At 43.7% G+C, this 17,192-nt stretch overlaps 1 protein-coding gene across 1 annotated transcript in view; it reads right to left on the bottom strand.

Annotated features, from left to right (window-relative positions):
- Positions 1 to 17,192, bottom strand: part of PLA2R1 (phospholipase A2 receptor 1) — a 193,552-nt gene that overhangs the window by 37,332 nt on the left and 139,028 nt on the right. The window contains exons 21-23 of the mRNA XM_077447604.1: positions 8,182 to 8,296; positions 5,403 to 5,533; positions 869 to 998 (exon numbers count right to left, since the gene is read on the bottom strand). Coding sequence (XP_077303730.1) covers positions 869 to 998; positions 5,403 to 5,533; positions 8,182 to 8,296 — 376 coding nt within the window. The remainder of the gene's footprint in view (positions 1 to 868; positions 999 to 5,402; positions 5,534 to 8,181; positions 8,297 to 17,192) is intronic.

Raw genomic sequence — 17,192 nt, 5'->3', positions numbered from 1 at the left:
CCTAGTCCGTCGAAAAGTCAGATTGTGTGGATGCGGCATAAGGGTCTTTAATCTGGTCATACGGCACCATGAATCCTCTTCCTCCTTTGGTGGTGGGCAATCTTAAATGCTGCATGAAATGGCATTCTCATGTGATGCCAGAGCAGTTTGATAATGTATCACCAGGAGGTGGGTCCTCGACACCCATGGCTTATAGAAAGTGGGTGGAATGATGCTGACCATCATTCAAGCAGAAAGAGGAGTTGAGGTGGATGATTGAGGTGAGTACTCCAGCTTTTTTGTTTTAATAGCTGCCAGGAAGCATTTTTTTATTTTATTTTAATGTTAAATTTAATCGATTTGAAAATAGGTATAGGGATGCTGGAAATTTTGCCTTGTGATGTGGAGATGACTACAGTGCTGCTTGGTATGCCACTCATGGGTCACCTAACCAATACTTGATTAATGCAAGCAATTCTCTTTCCTTCCACTAGGGATGGAAGGAAAGAAAATTGCTAAATTTCCCCATCAACACAGTCAGTGTTAATGGGGGAATCCCTCCTGCAGAGCTATTGTGTTCTGCTGGTGGGAAGCCTTCACTGCCAGAAGAACACCATGATCACTGCTGCCAGCTATAGCCACAGGCAGTGATCACGTGCAAAAAAATCTGAAAAGCTGGTAATACTGAAGTTGATCGATGAATTGAATTGAATTTAGTACAACCAGCCTGCCTATAGATGGATTAAATCTCAACTGGTCCCTGCTAAACTGGCTTTAGAGTTATGAAAGGATACAATTATTATACGCTATATAAAACCTGTATAATAATAATAATTATTATTATTATTGGCTGTGGCTACTGAGTGACCCTGTAGGGCCAGACCATTACCTTGTGCTTTCTCACAAATGAATCCATAGCCTTCATGGCCGCAGTTTTCAAGATACCATTTTCCAACAGGAAAAATGTTGTGATCGGCAGATATTGCGGCACATTGGTGATCCTGAAGGATTTCTGAGCTCTAGGACAAAAGACAACATCGTTGTGGGTCATATTTAAATAGAAACATTGTTAAAACATAGTTATTTATATTTGCACAAGAGATAAAACGTGTAGCAAAAAAAGTAAAAAGATAGCAGGTAGCAAAGTTGGAAACCACTTTTACAAAGCGGTTCTTCACCCTAAAGGGGAAGTTCCGCTAATCTTATCCCTCCCCCCCTCCGGGGCCACAATCGGCACCTTTCAGGGGGGAGGGGGGTGCAGTTACCTGGATGATCCAGGTAACTGCACCCACTTCCGGCCAGAACGCCGCAGACCCCCGCAGACGCTCCGCCCCCCCCGTTGTGTTCTGGGAAACACACAGTTCCCAGAGACACAGCGGGGGACCATAAGAGACGCGCAGCATGACTCGCGCATGCGCAGTAGGGAACCGGCCAGTGAAGCCGTCATGCTTCACTTCCCGATTCCCTGACAGAGGGTGGCGGCGGTGGCAGCAGCGAGACGAGCGATCGCTCGTCATCTGCCGCCGACATCGCTGGAACCTGGGACAGGTAAGTGTGATTTTATTAAAAGTCAGCAGCTGCAATATTAGTAGCTGCTGGCTTTTAATATTTTTTTTTTAGGTGCAGCTCCTCTTTAAACCCAGAAAGAGGTTGTGTATGCTTCCTTAGTTAATGAACTTACAAAAGTGCAGCCAGAAATAGTCCAAAAAGTTTTTCGGTTGATGTCAATGGCCCAAAAACAATAATTTAAAGCTGAACTTGTACCTTTAACAAAAGCTTAATAGTTAAAGGTGTGTTTATGAAAAAAAAAAACATTGCAGAGCGAATTATCCTGGGAAATTGCATGTACATTCGTTCGGTGCTGGCAAAATTGAAAGTTAGTAAACTATGTTCAAAAATAGTATTTCCTATGATCATCAGCTCCATCTAGTGGCTATAATGTGGTATTTTCCTGATTCATGCTTTCACATGAATAAAGAACATCTGACCTTGAGACAAAATAACCTAGTACTATACGATTTAGCTGGCATTCATACAGAACCAATGTATATGCAGTTTGGCAGAACAAATAGCTCTGCCAAATGTTTATAAATACACTTCCTAAAATCATAGTGCTGAAAACATAAAACTTGCAGTCTAAAGTGGGGTGCACAATGTAAGAAAATCGGGCAAATGATTGTCCGATTTTACTAGTTTCACAGCAAATCGAAACTGATGAACGAAAAAGGCTTTTTTTTTGTTATGTATTGTTTCTGATCATGTGCAGTCTTTTTCTGATTTTTCTTGTACAAAAATCGTACATAAACGGCACACGTTAAACGAAAACCATTCATTCTGTTCCTGTTTCTCCCTTTGGGAATTTTCATCCAGAAAGTTGGAGTCGGCTGTTGAAAGTTGTGTACACACTATACGAAAATTTTACGAAAATTCTTTGGACGAAAATGTTCCCCTGATTTTCTTATACGAGCCTTTACTTTCTTTTTGGCTTATAGATCATGTCCAGTGGCAGGTCAAAGTCTGTCGGCTGCAGAAAAGACGACACTCTGGTGGATATTTACGAAAGGCAAATCCACTTTGCACTGTAAGTGCACTTGGAAGTGCAGTTGCTGTAAATCTAAGGGGTAGATCTGAAATGAGGGGAAGCTCTGCTGATTTTATCATCCAATTATGTGCAAGCTAAAATGCTGTTTTTTATTTTCCTTGCATGCCCCCCTCGGATCTACAGTGACTTTACTTCCAAGTGCACTTGCAGTGCAAAGTGGATTTGCCTTTCGTAAATAACCCCCTCTGTGTGAGAGAGCGCCATTCTCCCTACAGCAGCCCAACACGCCGTCCCGCTGAGTCACAGCTACCACTAGGCAATTTACAAAGCTCATGCTCCCTGCTGATTGGACAGCTCTAGCTGTGATTCAGCAGGCGGTCACATTGGACTGCTGCAGAGAGACCTCTTGCTCTTAGGGCTCATTTACACTTGCTTTGGCTTCAACACACATTAAAGCGACCTACCGCTTCAACATGCTTTTATGATGTGTCTTTGATGCTTCAGTGGTGCTTCGATGAAGCTTTGATGATGTTTCCGTGATGCTTTTTTGAAGCTTGACAGATGCCCCGTATGTGCGTGGATATCTCATACATGCAATTTCCCCTCTAAAACAAAGTGAAGCTAAAGCTGAATTAAAGCCTCTCAAAAGCTACAGGTGCTTCCAGCGAGCTTTGCCATAGTCTTCTATGGAGGCTTTGAAGATGCTTTGAAGCACCACTAAAGCGACATGGGGTGTAATGTTTGAAGGGAAGCCAAAGCAAAGCAAGCACAAGGTTAAACAGGACTGTAAGCTAACCATTTTATTTAGTGACAGGAACCTTGACTGGCATTCAGAGAGCTTTAACAAAGCCTTGTTTTGAAGCAAGTGTAAACTAGCCCTTACACAGAGCCCAGTGGTCTTCTCTGTAGCCGGCCACCTGTGCACTGCTTTCAGCACTCTGAATTAAACATTTGTGTTATTAGAGGGTGCACAAAACAAGGCCCATAAATACATGGATGAGAGAGTTTGGGGTGGAGGAACTTGACTGGCCTACACAGAGTCCTGATCTTAACCCAATAGAACACCTTCAGGATGAATTAGAGCAGAGACAGCGAGCCAGGCCTTCTCACCCAACATCAGTGACTGACTTTACAAATGCGCTTCTGGAAGAATGTTCAAACATTCCCATAGACACACTCCTAAACCTTATAGCTGCAAAGGATGGGCCAACTCAATATGCAACCTTATGGACTAAGATTGGGATGCCATTAAGGTTCATCTGCGTGTAAAGACAGTTGTCCCAATACTTTTAACAATATAGTGCATACCTGTGTGTATGTGCAAAATTCCCCCAGGACTCCGTTTGGGCCCCTTTGTTGATATTACCTGTTTGTACACTGGATATACAGTATGTACTATTATTAATCTTTTATTCGGTGATGGCTGGTGTTGTGTTTGTTTTTTTTGTGGGGGGGGGGCAAACAACCACCCCCCGGTTGGCTGGCAACCCCCCATGGGGTTGATCAGTAGGTCACCCAGTCCCGCCCATCTAGGTCGTGGACAGGCAGCGCTCTTATGGGGACCTAGGCACCCAATAAAACCGCCTTTCCTTTCAGCCAATCAGGTTACGGGTCTCAGGACCCACTTCCTGATTGGGTGGGAGGAAAATCAGTGTGACAATAGTGAATATTCATTCACTATTGTTACACAAGTGGGGGTGATTAGAGCCAGAGGCTTAAAAAAAGGGTGGCCTTTTTTGAAGCCTCTGGTACTAATCACGTGTTTCAAAAATACAAAAAACAATTGGAATCCATGTGCTCGGCGCCCCGCATGTAGATTAGGGGGCGAGATGCATGGATGGGGGAGCAGCGCCCCTTATGGATGGGCTGCCGCTGCTTTTGTTATATAAATCTTATATTATTACCATACTGGTGTGCAGCTATGTATCCATGGTTAGGCTTATATGATGGCTGCAGTACTTCATCTGCTCCCAATCACTTTGATTAGATAACTGGTTAACGTCCCAGAAAAGAAAATCCCTCACAGAGGCCCAGTCCTGGGTGGAGGCATTGCCAACTTTGTTTTCAAACCCACTCCTCCACTTAGCAAAGGTTCTGGTTCTACTATGTACCTATAGGTTTGGTGCAATATTCAGTTTGGGGAGAGCCATTTCTCAACAACCCCCCCCCCCCAAAAAAAAAGAAGAGGGCTACAGAATTGTGACACCATGAAGTGGGCTTGTAATTAGACTTGTGCACTGACAAAAAAATTCATTTGTTTTCATTTCATTCGTTTTTTTTTGCTTTTTCAGAAATTCGAAAATTCGAAGATTCAGAAATCCGAATTTCACATTTTCAGATTTACGAATTTTCAAATTTCCAAATTTCCGAATTTTCAAATTTCCAAACTTCCGAATTTCCAAATCTCGAATTTCAGAAATTTTACATTTCAGAATTCAAATTTTCCAATTTCCGTGCTTCAGATTTGCATATTTCAAATTTACGAATTTATGAATTCTGAATTCTGGATTTTGAATTTCCGAAATTCCAAAATTCCGAATTTTCTGAAATTTTGAAATTTCGGAAATTTGGAAATTCGAAATTTCGGAGATTTGGTAATTCGACATTTCGGAAAATTGAAAAACTTTGGACATTTTGACAAATTTGTTAAAGAAAGAATTTGGAACTAAACAAATTGCACATGTCTACTTGTAATTACGAAGGTTATTAGGTAAGACTGGGAAAGCTGGAGAGGATATCTTGCCTTCAAAATGTTAACATTCTAGAATGTGACTTAACTTGCTAACTACTATGCAAAAATAAAATATATGTTTTTTTTCTCCCGATAGAAAAGAACTTTAAATAACACACATTCCCCATCAATGAAGTCACTTGTACTTACATGGTTTGTTTTAATTGGAAACCAGTTTGTGTATCTGTCTGATGTGCCATTTTCCCATACATCATAATCATCTCTGCTGAGTCCAATCCAAAAACTCTTCTTCTGTTTAAACAGCTGCATAACTATAAATGCTACAACAAAGAACAGGCCGTCTCATTCATCAAAGTGTTTGAAAGGAGAACACACTATATTGTCCAAGTCAATCATATTCAAACCTGTCCTGACACCCAACACTGAAAAATTAATCTGTGGGGCAATACAGACAATTCTTTATTCAGATACTTTAATTAATAAGGCAAAAAATAATTATTAGTAAAGATCTATTCTTAATCACAGAACACTAATACATATCTGAGTTAGTTCTACATATGATACAGCAACTTTTAATGCCCCGTACACACGAGCGGACTTTTCAACATCCAAAGTCCGACGGACTGAGTCCGTCAGACTATTCGATCGTGTGTGGGCTGCAACGGACTTTAGCTTCGCAAAAGTCTGACGGACTTTAGAAATGAAGCATGCTTCAAATTTTCCCGACGGAACTCCGCCGGACCCGGTCCCCTTCGAAAAATCCGCTCGTGTGTATGCTACTCCGACGGACTAAAACCGACGCTAGGGCAGCTATTGGCTACTGGCTATGAACTTCCTTATTCGAATCCAGTCGTACGTCATCACGTTCGACTCCGTCGGAGTTTGGTGTGATGGTGTGTGTCCAAGTCCGTTCGGTCGAAAAGTCCGTCAGAACTCCGTCGGAACTCCGGCGGAACTCCGGCGGAACTCCTTTGGAAGTCTGCCGGACATAAGTCCTCTCGTGTGTACGCGGCATAAGGGTCCCAAAGTACATATTTTATAATAGTTTATCATTTATTTTAAAGGTACATTATTACACAAATATATTTTATAAAAAATGAATATATCCACTTTATGAGTATAATACTCCCCCTTTAAATCCTCCAAATCCTCCTGCACAGTGGACAGGGGACTAGGGATGTTTACTTTGCACATTGCTAATTTTCAGATCCCAGTGTAAAACTGACAAATTAGTAAGGCTGGGTTTACATACTGTATATGTGAATTGAATGCATTTTTAACCACATCCAATTCGCATAACATATGAGTGTGATTGGCTTTCAGTGGCGCCGGTTCACGCAAGTGCAAAGGCAGCCGCGGAGCGGTTTTGAAAAGTGTCCTGTGTGTTTTTGGGTCCAGTTCAGATGAAAATTCAGGGACAAATTTGCATCTGAACCAGAAACAGAAATGCACCAGACTCCGGACTGAAAATCGCAGCTGCATATATGTGAACCCAGCCTTATTGTCAAGCTAACTGATGCATACTCACTAGGTGGGTTGCCATCTCATCCCTTTAAACCCGAACACATATGAATTACACAGGTTCTGCGGATAATTGAATGCAGATAATGCCCCATACACACAATGAGATTATCGGACGAATGATCGTCCGTTTTTTATTGCATGCTAATCTCAGATCGAATCTGATGAGTTTACTAGAGTCACGAAAATTCCCGCACGACAGAAAAAAAATTCGGAAGTGATGTCATGTGTTGTAATGCATTTGTATTGCATTTTCGAACGATAGCTGTGCTGATTAAACGAAAATCGTACGATCTGGCAACGTACGAAAAAAATTTCCGTGCATGTCCGATAGAATAATATCGGATGAACTGTCCTAATTGGCTCTCGAAAGCTCTGTACTAACGATCCGATTATCGTACGATCGCTTTGAAAGCGGTATTTTCCGTACGATTTTCGGATCGTGTGTACGGGGCATAAGGCACCAAGTGAGTTTAACTAAGCTTCAATGACCTCTGGTCACAAAAGCAATACATTTAACACTATGTATGTTCCTTTACCATTTTTGCATGCGCTTATTATTTATGTTCATTTATATAAAGCTGCAAGCCAGAAATTAGTTTGCATTTGTTCAACCTACACTGTAACTTTTTGGGTTTTTGCTAGGCTTGCCACCTCATCCCTTTAACCACTTGCTTACTGGAAACTTAAACCCCCCTCCTATCCAGACCAATTTTCAGCTTTTAGCGCTGTCACTCTTTGAATGACAATTGCGCGGTCATACAACACTGTACCCAAATGAAATTTTTATAATTTTTTCCCCCAAATAGAGCTTTCTTTTGGTCACCTGTGCAATTTTTTTTTTATTATTATTTTTTTTTTTTTTAGGTGAGGTCATCGATAATCAATATATTTCAACTCGCATTTGTTCTACTGTCAGAGACTGAGACCGGATTTTTCCAGCCTCTCTGGCAGGCCTGGTTCTGGCCTTTACTTTTTGGCCGGGCAGCTTTTGACAAACTTGGGAAGAAGAAGCTGGATCAGGAACTTGCCTTCTGACGGTTACAGGTTCCATGCACACTGTAAGTTACAAAAATGCTGGATGAAAATGCTTAGAATATCTTCTTTGTGCCAGCTTTTATCAGCATTTTAGGAGCATTCAGCGTTCTTTTCTGCTGGCAAATCTCACCCAAAATCGCCCTACAAAGTGCTTTTTTTTCCTGCTCCAGAAAAGCTGAAGCTTCAAAAACACTTCTAGACTAAACTAGTGTGCATAGATGCATAGGATAATGCTGTTTGCTTCTAGAAGCAGAAAAAAAAATGCTCAAAACATGCTGCTAGGAGCGTTTTTGTAAGCTAGTGTGCCTGGTGCCATTATAGTGCTGTTACTTTAGAAACTAGAGGAGAACAGGTTCACCTTATTTTATACACAATTATTAAAAAAAAAAAAAAAACATGTAGCATATACCTTGTTCAAGATGATTGGAAATAGTAGACAGTTGACCGCCATAATTTTTGCAATTCTTAGCAGCAGAATGCCAATCCAGTATTTTTCCATCTTCATTTTTGTTTACAAGGTAACACTATTTTTTGATAATGAAAAAAAAAGACATTAACATTGTAGTAGGAAAACACAGACCATCTGCTTTTGACACAATTTGGGTGTTGTATTTTTTAAAATTGTCTTACTTATTGGATTCACATAGTGGTGGTATAATAAGAGCACAAAAAATGGGTATTGGATTTCAGGAAAAATTATCATACTTGATACGTGAGTTTTCCTTGTGACAATTCTTTCTGTCCAGATAATTACTAAGTGTATGGTTCTAGAGGTTAGTTTGTGATTAATGCTAACGTTTGGGAGAAGCTGCAGGATAAAGTAGACTTCAAAAAGTGAAGAATTTCTGTGTTGCAAGGGAACATCTAAATATATCCCAAAAATGTACCTTTATCTTGAATTTCTACTGAAAAACTGTGCATGATTACTGCTGTGTATTGAGCCTCATAGATGTACAGTATATTTGCAGTGTCAGATCTAAGGCACTCTTCCTCCGACTGCTACTCTCGGGAGACTTGGGTTGAGATTTGGTGATGTCACTACTGTGCAGCTCACTGTTTTCCCTGCTGGAGAGGAAGCTGTACTTGACAACCTACAGCACAAGCATTTGTCTGCATCTGCTTCATCCATTCTGTACATCTGTGATTCCTCCACACCTCCTGCTTCCTCTTGAGCATATGCCCCATCATTCTGCAGATAACTAGTCATTGGGGAGGGGTGGGCGCAGCTCTGGCATGACAAAGCAAAGCCCTGCCTCTACAAGATGGCCACCTCCACATACGTAGAGACACAGTCATGGGGAAAAGAAGAAAAGATGGTCTGTGAGTGGAAATCGTACTATTTATAGTATATTGGTCCAAGCTAGACCAATGCAACAATGTAAAAATATCTATACCTGGATCTTCAAAATGAATCCTCTTGTATCCATAAGGATTCCTTCCAGAAATCTGGAAATACTGTATTATCCTACATCATTAATAAATAACACAGGGCCACAATATTAAATGGATCAGTGTACCAATAGTTTATTACCTGCATTTAATTCCAGCTAGTGCTCACACTTGAACATCTAGCCAGGAAGGACCAGGGTCCACTAATACTGTATACAGAGAATTCTGTAAATGAATATACCAATTATTCACCAAACTAATGCCGCGTACACACGAGCGGACTGTATGGCGTACTTAGTTCGTCATACAATCCGACGGACAGTCCGTCGTACTTTTGACTGAACGGACTTGACCACACATGGATGCACAAACAGTCCGTCGAAAGCTTGCGCGATGACGTGTACAGCACGTACGACGGGACTAGAAATAGGAAGTCCAATACACAGCAAAGCACCCTTCCGCCGTGTAAATCCTTTCTGGGCATGCGCCATTCTTAGTCCGAACTAGCATACTGACGAGCGGATTGTCCGCTGAAACCAAAGTACGACGGACAGAATTTCGAAAAATCCGAAATTCTTAGTACGCTGGACTGCACGCTGAAAAAGTCCGCTGAAGCCCACACACGAGCGGATTGTCCGCTGAAATGTGTTTCGACGGACTAAGTACGCCATACAGTCCGCTCGTGTGTACGCGGCAAAAGGAAGACAATTTAATTACAGGTGAAAATACCTCAGCATATAACACACAATCTGAGCATGAGCTATTGGGTTTATGCCAACCCAGGGGTGTATCATGAAATCAGTGGGCCCGTGTGCAAGATAAAATGTGGGCCTCAGGCGAAATGTTGGCGTGGCTTAAATTGTGAGTATACGACGGTGGGTAGTATGTGCAGGAGAGAGGTGTGTAGTGTATGTAGGTGGGTAGCATGTACAGGAGAGGAGTGCAGAGTGTATGGAGGTGGATAGTATATACAGGAAGAGTGCAGCATATATGGAGGTGGGTAGTATGTACAGGAAAGGAGTGCAGAGTGTATGGAGGTGGGTAACATGTACAGGAGAGGAGTGTGTGGAGTGCATGGAGGTGGGTAGTATGTACAGGAGAGGAGTGCAGAGTGTATGGAGGTGGATAACATGTACAGGAGAGGAGTGTGGAGTGCATGGAGGTGGGTAGTATATTCAGGAGAGGAGTGCAGCGTGTATGGAGGTGGGTAGTATGTACAGGAGAGGAGTGTGAAGTGCATGGAGGTGGGTAGCATGTATACCCTGTTTTGCCGAAAATAAGACCCCCTAATAAGCCCTAGTTAAAGTCCTTGTAGGTCTTATATTCAGGGTAGGGCTTATTTGGGGGGTAGGGCTTATATTGCAGCCATCATCGACAAGCACGCTAGGTCTTATTTTTGGGGAAACAGTGCAGGAGAGGAGTGTGGAGTGTATGGCAGTGGGTAGTATGTGCAGTGTGGTGTCAGTAGGGCAATGGATGGTGTCATTAGTTCTTTATTTTTTACAACTTAATTTTTTTACTTTTTTTGAAAATGCTTTTTGGGGGCCAGTAGATGGTATCAGTAGGGCAGTGGATGGTGTAAGTGGAGCAATGGACAGTGTCAATGTCTTTTATTTTTTATTATTTTTTTACAAATGTATTTTTGTATTATTTTTTCACAATGCTTGGGGCGGGGGTAGTGGACAGTGTCAGTAGGGCAGTGGATGGTGTCAGTTTTTTGTTTTTATTATTTTATACAATTAGTTTTTTATTATAATTTTTTTTAATTTTAATTATTTTTTTTTCACAGTGCTTCTGGGGATGAGGGGTGTTATGGGACAGTGGGAAGTGTCAGTAGGGCAGTGGATGGTGTCATTAGTTTTTTTATCTTTATGTATTTATTTTTTTACAATTTAATTTGTTTTTAATTTTTTTCACAATGCTTTTAGGGGTGTTGTCGGGGTAATGAACAGGCGGTTGTCAGTAGGGCAGGGGGAGGGGGTAGGTGTCAGTATTTTTTTTTTTTTTTTTTTACAATTACATTTTCTATCATTTTTTCACAATTCATTTTTTTCATATTTATTGAATTTTTTTTTTCAGCCCTGTTGGTGGGCTTTGATGAAATATCAGGGGTCTAAACAGACCCCTGACATCTCCCCTTTGAGACAGAGAAAGGGACTGAGAACATAGATTCCCCAGTCCCTTTTCTCTGCAGTCTCAGCATTGAAGATGAATGGACAGAAGACTGAGGCTCCTGTTCATTCCTAAACTGAAGCAGAGTAACACACAGTTTGCTCTGCTCAGTTATTACAGGACAGAGGAGCGATTACTCACTGTGTCCAATTCAGAAAAGGAAGGGGCTAGTAAATCACATATTTACCGATCACTTCCTTCGCTCTCCATTCTGACACATCCCCTGTAGCCGGCGGGAGAGGAAAGGAGGGAAGCCGGTTGTGGGGGGACGAAGGAGGACACAGAGAGGGGCTAGAGGAGGAGGACACGGAGGGGAGCTGGAGGAGGAGGATGGGGGGGGTCCAGAGGAGGAGGAGGAGAACATGGGGGCCGGAGGAGGATGGGGGGGTCCCAGAGGAGGAGGAGTACACGGGGGTCAGAGGAGGACATGGAAGGTTGCCGGACAAGGAGGACACAAGAGACGGTCTGGATCGGTGCGGCAGGGGAAAGTTGCAAGCATAGATCTCCCTGCATTTTTTTCAGCTCACAGCAGCCTCTCCTCCTCTCCCTCCCGTCAGCTGAAAAGTCATACAGGGAGATCTGTGCTTGCAACTTTCCCCACCACCGCACCGATCATCTGGACTGTAAACCTGGAAATCATCCATGGGTGCAGTGTGGGTCACTTTGGGACACCCCCCCCCCCCCCCCCCCCCCCGCCTCGGAGGCCCGTGTGCAGTGAACACCCTGCACACATGGATGATATGCCACTGTACCAACCCATACTTCTAATTGTGCTCCTGTGCTATGAAGGATATGGGGCCCAATTAACATACAATGCAGAAGGCACCAGAGTGTGTAAATATCCAGGTTCAGTGTTATTATTTTTGTTTGAATGGGCTGAAACTTGACTGTTCAAGGATTGTACGGAAATAAATGCAAATGTGGGCGTAACTTTTTTAACTTACATAGGTTGTTCAAATTTTCTTTGTAGAGTAAGGATGAGCTCAGGCGTGTTCGCACACCCCAAGTGCAGAGCCCACCAGGAAGTCAGCACTGCGCTGCGCTAATCACAGGCAGGGAGACATTTCCCGATCTCTGCAGACGTGCATTGGGACAATGTCTCACTGCCTGTGATTAGCGCAGCGCAGCGCAGTGCTGACTTCTTGGCAGGCTCTGCACGTGGGGTGTACGAACACGCCGGAACTCATCCTTACTGTAGAGTAACTTTCCCTCTATAGTAACTCTTCTTTTTCACTGCAGGTAAATAATGGATTCCAGGCAGAAGCAATGTTTTGGTATTGTCTTCTTGACAAAGGAGGGGTGCAGTCTGTCTAATATCCATGGAAGTATACAGAATGCCTACATAGATTAGCCTTTCTCAACCAAGGTGCTGTGTCACCCTGGGGTGCAGTATGAGGTCATCAGGGGTGTCGCAGGATCCTGGTTGAGAAAGGCTGTAGATGAAGCTTCCACTGTACTGATGTAACGTTTTAGAGCTCTGCTGGACCCAGTTTTGTGTTGATACAACACAGCACAGAAAAGACTTGATCAATGGAACAGTGCAAAGCAGTAGATGGGGGAGGCATCTTCCTAAATCCTGACCTATTATACCTCCCCCTACAGTGCACTGCTAAGCAAACAGTCTGCCCAGCAGTATGGGAGCAGGTATAATCGGTTTTTTTTTAACCACTTAAAGCGGTAGTAAACCCGCAAATTGTTTATTTATTTTTTTAACACCTGCAAAGCAAAAGGCATAATGAGCTAGTATGCACCGCATACTAGCTCATTATGAAATACTTACCTTACAACGAGGCCCCGACATCTGGCCCTATCCACGCCGAGGGAGCTGACATGCTCCCTCTGCGTTTCTTCCGGGTATCGCGGCTCCGGCGCTGTGAGTGGCCGGAGCCGCGATATCGTCACTCCCGCGCATGCGCGTAGGAGATTTCATTCCGGCCGGCCGGCCACTGACGGATTTTCAGGCCGAGAATCCCCTTGTGCGCATGCGCCGCTGCAGTCAGCGGCGCATACCGAGGGGAATATCTCCTAAACCGTACAGGTTTAGGAGATATTTTTTTTACCTACAGGTAAGCCTTATTATAGGCTTTCCTGTAGGTAAAAGTCCCAAAAATGAGTATACAACCACTTTAAGGACCAAGTTTATTTCTGACATTTGTTGTTTACAAGTTAAAATCAGTATTTTGTGCTAGCATTTTTTTAGCAATGACCCTAGAGAATAAAATGGAGATCGTTGCAATACTATGTCACACCATATTTGCGCAGCAGTCTTACAAATGCAATTTTTTGGGGAAAAAATACACTTTTTTGAATTATAAAATAAGAAACCGGTAAAGTTAGCCCAATTTTTTTATATAATGTGAAAGATGAAGTTACACCGAGTAAACACTGAGTAAATTGATACCTAACATGTCATGCTTTTAAAATTGCTCACGCTCGTGGAATTCTTCTGTACCCCTGAAGAAGGAATTTTTCTGAAACGAGTCGGGTGTAAGGAGATTGTTCCACATTTATGTTTGACACGGTGATCTGTACTATGTTCAGAAAATCAATGTGCAAATTTGTCTTTTATGTATGATCTTTAATAAATAATTGTTTTATTATATTGATATTACTTTATTGAAAATTCCCTGTTTTTCTATGAATACATTGTGTTGCCTATAAAGTCCACCCAGGAGAACCCCCTTTTTTTCTCTTTCTACGCTCGTGGAATGGCGACAAACTAAGTTTGTGTATGCACTGTATTTGTGTGTATGCATGTATGTTACTTTTATTCCTGACCCCTAATTCTGCCTGTTCAGAATTGCTTTTATAGCGTTCACAATAGCGACAAGGACTGCTGCTCCTCCAAAAGGTGATCTATGCTCAGATCATTTTTCAGAGACATTTGAGAGGCGGTGAGGAGGTGCTATGTTGCCTCCTCACTGCCTGTTTTTAAGCCCAAAATGCAGCAACAGCATGCCATAACCACATGCAATGCACACGTTTGCAGGGCAGTTGCAGCTCTGCCCCAATCTCTTGAATGAGGTGCATTCATCAGTATGTACTGTCTGCCTGCTGGTAAAACTTAAGCCGCAGTCGCAAAGCAAAATATCATTGCCACGGTATGTGTGCAACCCCAACCACTACCCCTGCAGTTAAAGAGGGAGCAGCTGGGGGATGGTCTCAACTGAGTGGCTCTTCTATCCTGTGAATTAATGAATGCACCCTTCCTTTCTCAAGAACTCAGGAAGACACCCCCTTCCACTGTTCTGCACTGTTCCCTTGATCAAGCCTTTTCTGTGCTGGGCTGTATCCATATGGGGCTGGGACCGGCAGAGCTCCGAACTTTACATCATCACAGTGGAAGCTCCATCTACTGCCTTTCTGAACCAGGATCTCACTGATGATCCCATATGTCACCACAGTGTGCCGTAGCACCTCAGTTGAGAAAGGTTGATCTACATAAGCATTCTCTATCCTTTTATGGATGCCGGACAGCCTGCACCCCTCCTTCGTCAAGAACTCAACAATGATACATTGCTTCTGCTTTGAATTCATTATTTACCTGCAATGAAAAAGAAGATTTACTATACAGCAGGGGAAGGCAACCTTTTGAGTACAGTATGCCGAAAAAAATTGTCATAGATATTGAGCATGTCGATTTTTTAACAAAAAAATGTCAACTTTACACTCTCAATCATGAAAAGGTTTTTTTATAAAGTAAATGCTGTAAGAGTCCTTTCATACTGAAAGCGACAGGGCGTTGGTGGTAAAGCGCTGCTATTTTTAGTGGCGCTTTACTGTGGTTTTAGCGGCACTATTCGGCCACTAGCGGGGTGGTTTTAACCCCCATTAGTAGCTGAAAAACGGTTAAACCACCAGGCAAATCGCCGCTTGATTTCAATGGGCAGGGGCGATTTAGGAGCGTAGTATTCACCGGTCCTACAGCGCTTCAAAAAAGCTGCTTACAGGACTTTTTGCGACGCCCTGCCAGCGCAGCGACCCAGTGTGAAAGCACTCGGGCTTTCACACTGGGATTGCAGCTGAGGCTTCTTTACATCTGCCCCACCACTGTACCCCTGCTCTTCTGTCCCACCACTGTACCCCCTGCACATCTGCTCCACTGCTGTACTCCCATGCTCTTCTCTCTCACCGCTGAACTATTTTCTCATCTGTTCTAACACTGAACTTATCTGCTCATCTGCCCCACCACTTTAACCCTCTTTCTCATCTGCCACCACTATACCTCCTGCACATCTGTCCCATCTCTGTTCTCCCCATTCTTCTGCCCCAACACTCTAACCCCCTGCTCATGTGTTCCACCAATGTACCGCCTTTCTCCTCTGTCCCCCCCCCCCCTCTCCTCTAACCCACTACTGTAACCCCCTGCTCATCTGTCCCACCAATGTACCTCCTTTCTCCTCTGCCCCACCACTGTACCCCTCTGTACATCTGCCCTACCTCTGTACCCCTTGCTCTTTTACCCAACCACTGTAATCCCCTGCTCATCTGTCCCACCAATGCACCTCCTTTCACATCTGACCCACCGCTGAACCCCCTTCTCATCTGGCCCAACACTGAACCCCCCCCGCTCATCTGTCCCACCACTGTAACCCCCTGCTCATCTGCCCCATCACTGTACCCCCCTGCTTTTCTGTCCCACCGCTGAACCCCTTTCCCATCCTTCCCACCACTGTTCCTCCTGCAAATTTGCCCCATCACTGTACCCACTTGCTCTTCTGTCCCACCACTGTAAACCCACCCCCCTTTTCTCATCTGCCTCACCACTGTACCTCCCTGCACATCTGCTCCACCGCCATATCCCCATGCTCTTCTATCTCACTACTGAATCACCTTCTCATCTGTCCTAACACTGAACTCATCTGCTCATCTGCCCCACCACTGTAACCCGCTTTCTCATCTGCACCACCAATGTACCTCCTGCACATCTGTCTCACCTCTGTACCCCCCTGTTCTTCTGCCCCACCAATGTAACCCCCAACTCATCTGTCCCACCAAAACATCTCCTTTCACATCTTCCCCACTACTCTACCCTCTGCTTTTCTGTCCCACCACTGAAACCCCTTCCCATCTGCCCCAACAGGGAACCCCCCTGCTCATCTGTCCCAACACTGTAACTCCCCTTCTCTTCTGACCCATTGTTGAACCCCCTTCTCATCTCTTCCACCACTGTACCTCCCTGCTCATCTGCTCCACCGCTGTACCCTCTTCTCATCTATGATATGCAGAGTGGTGAAAGGAAGCAGAGATGATACACATCTACCTGTCCTAGCACACTCATCCTGCTGATCTACCTCTCGCATCCAGCCCACGTGCTTGTATGTGATGTATGTGATGTATGTGATGTTACATACAAGCATATGGAATGTATGCGCAATGATGAGCTCAGGTCAAGGGCATTTTCTGAAAGCAGTGGGCCTGTGTGCAGGATCATAATTTGGGGCCCCGTAGCTGTGAAAATGTGCAACGCTCGGCGCCGCAGCAAAATTTGGGTGTGATTTTCATTGTGCTGAATACTGGCTGTGGAGTCGCCTCCATAAAGGGACACAGAGTCCCAGCGAGTTCAGTAGTAAGTGACACAAAGGTTAAGGAATAATTTCAACAAAGTTCCCAAAAGCTGAACAGTAATTCCACAAACTGTCAGCTGAGATTGGTAGTGGCAACCAAAGGAGTCATCTTCCTCCAGATGGTAGACGGGGCTAGCAGGACTGTGATTGGCTTTGCCAGTAGCCAATGACAGTCCTCCTCCAGGAAACAGGGAGCGCCCCCCCCCAGCAGAACTGCACCCAATATCTCCCCCATCACAAAAGTTGACGATCACAGCTACAGCGAAAACCAAACAATGATTCCCGTCTTTTA

The sequence above is a fragment of the Lithobates pipiens genome, unplaced genomic scaffold (assembly GCF_037356315.1).
Source record: "Lithobates pipiens isolate NorthernLeopardFrog02 unplaced genomic scaffold, aLitPip1_a1.2 Scaffold_22, whole genome shotgun sequence".
NCBI lineage: Eukaryota > Metazoa > Chordata > Amphibia > Anura > Ranidae > Lithobates > Lithobates pipiens.
Note: the sequence above shows the minus strand (reverse complement) of the source record. Positions and strands in the feature narration are given on the sequence as shown.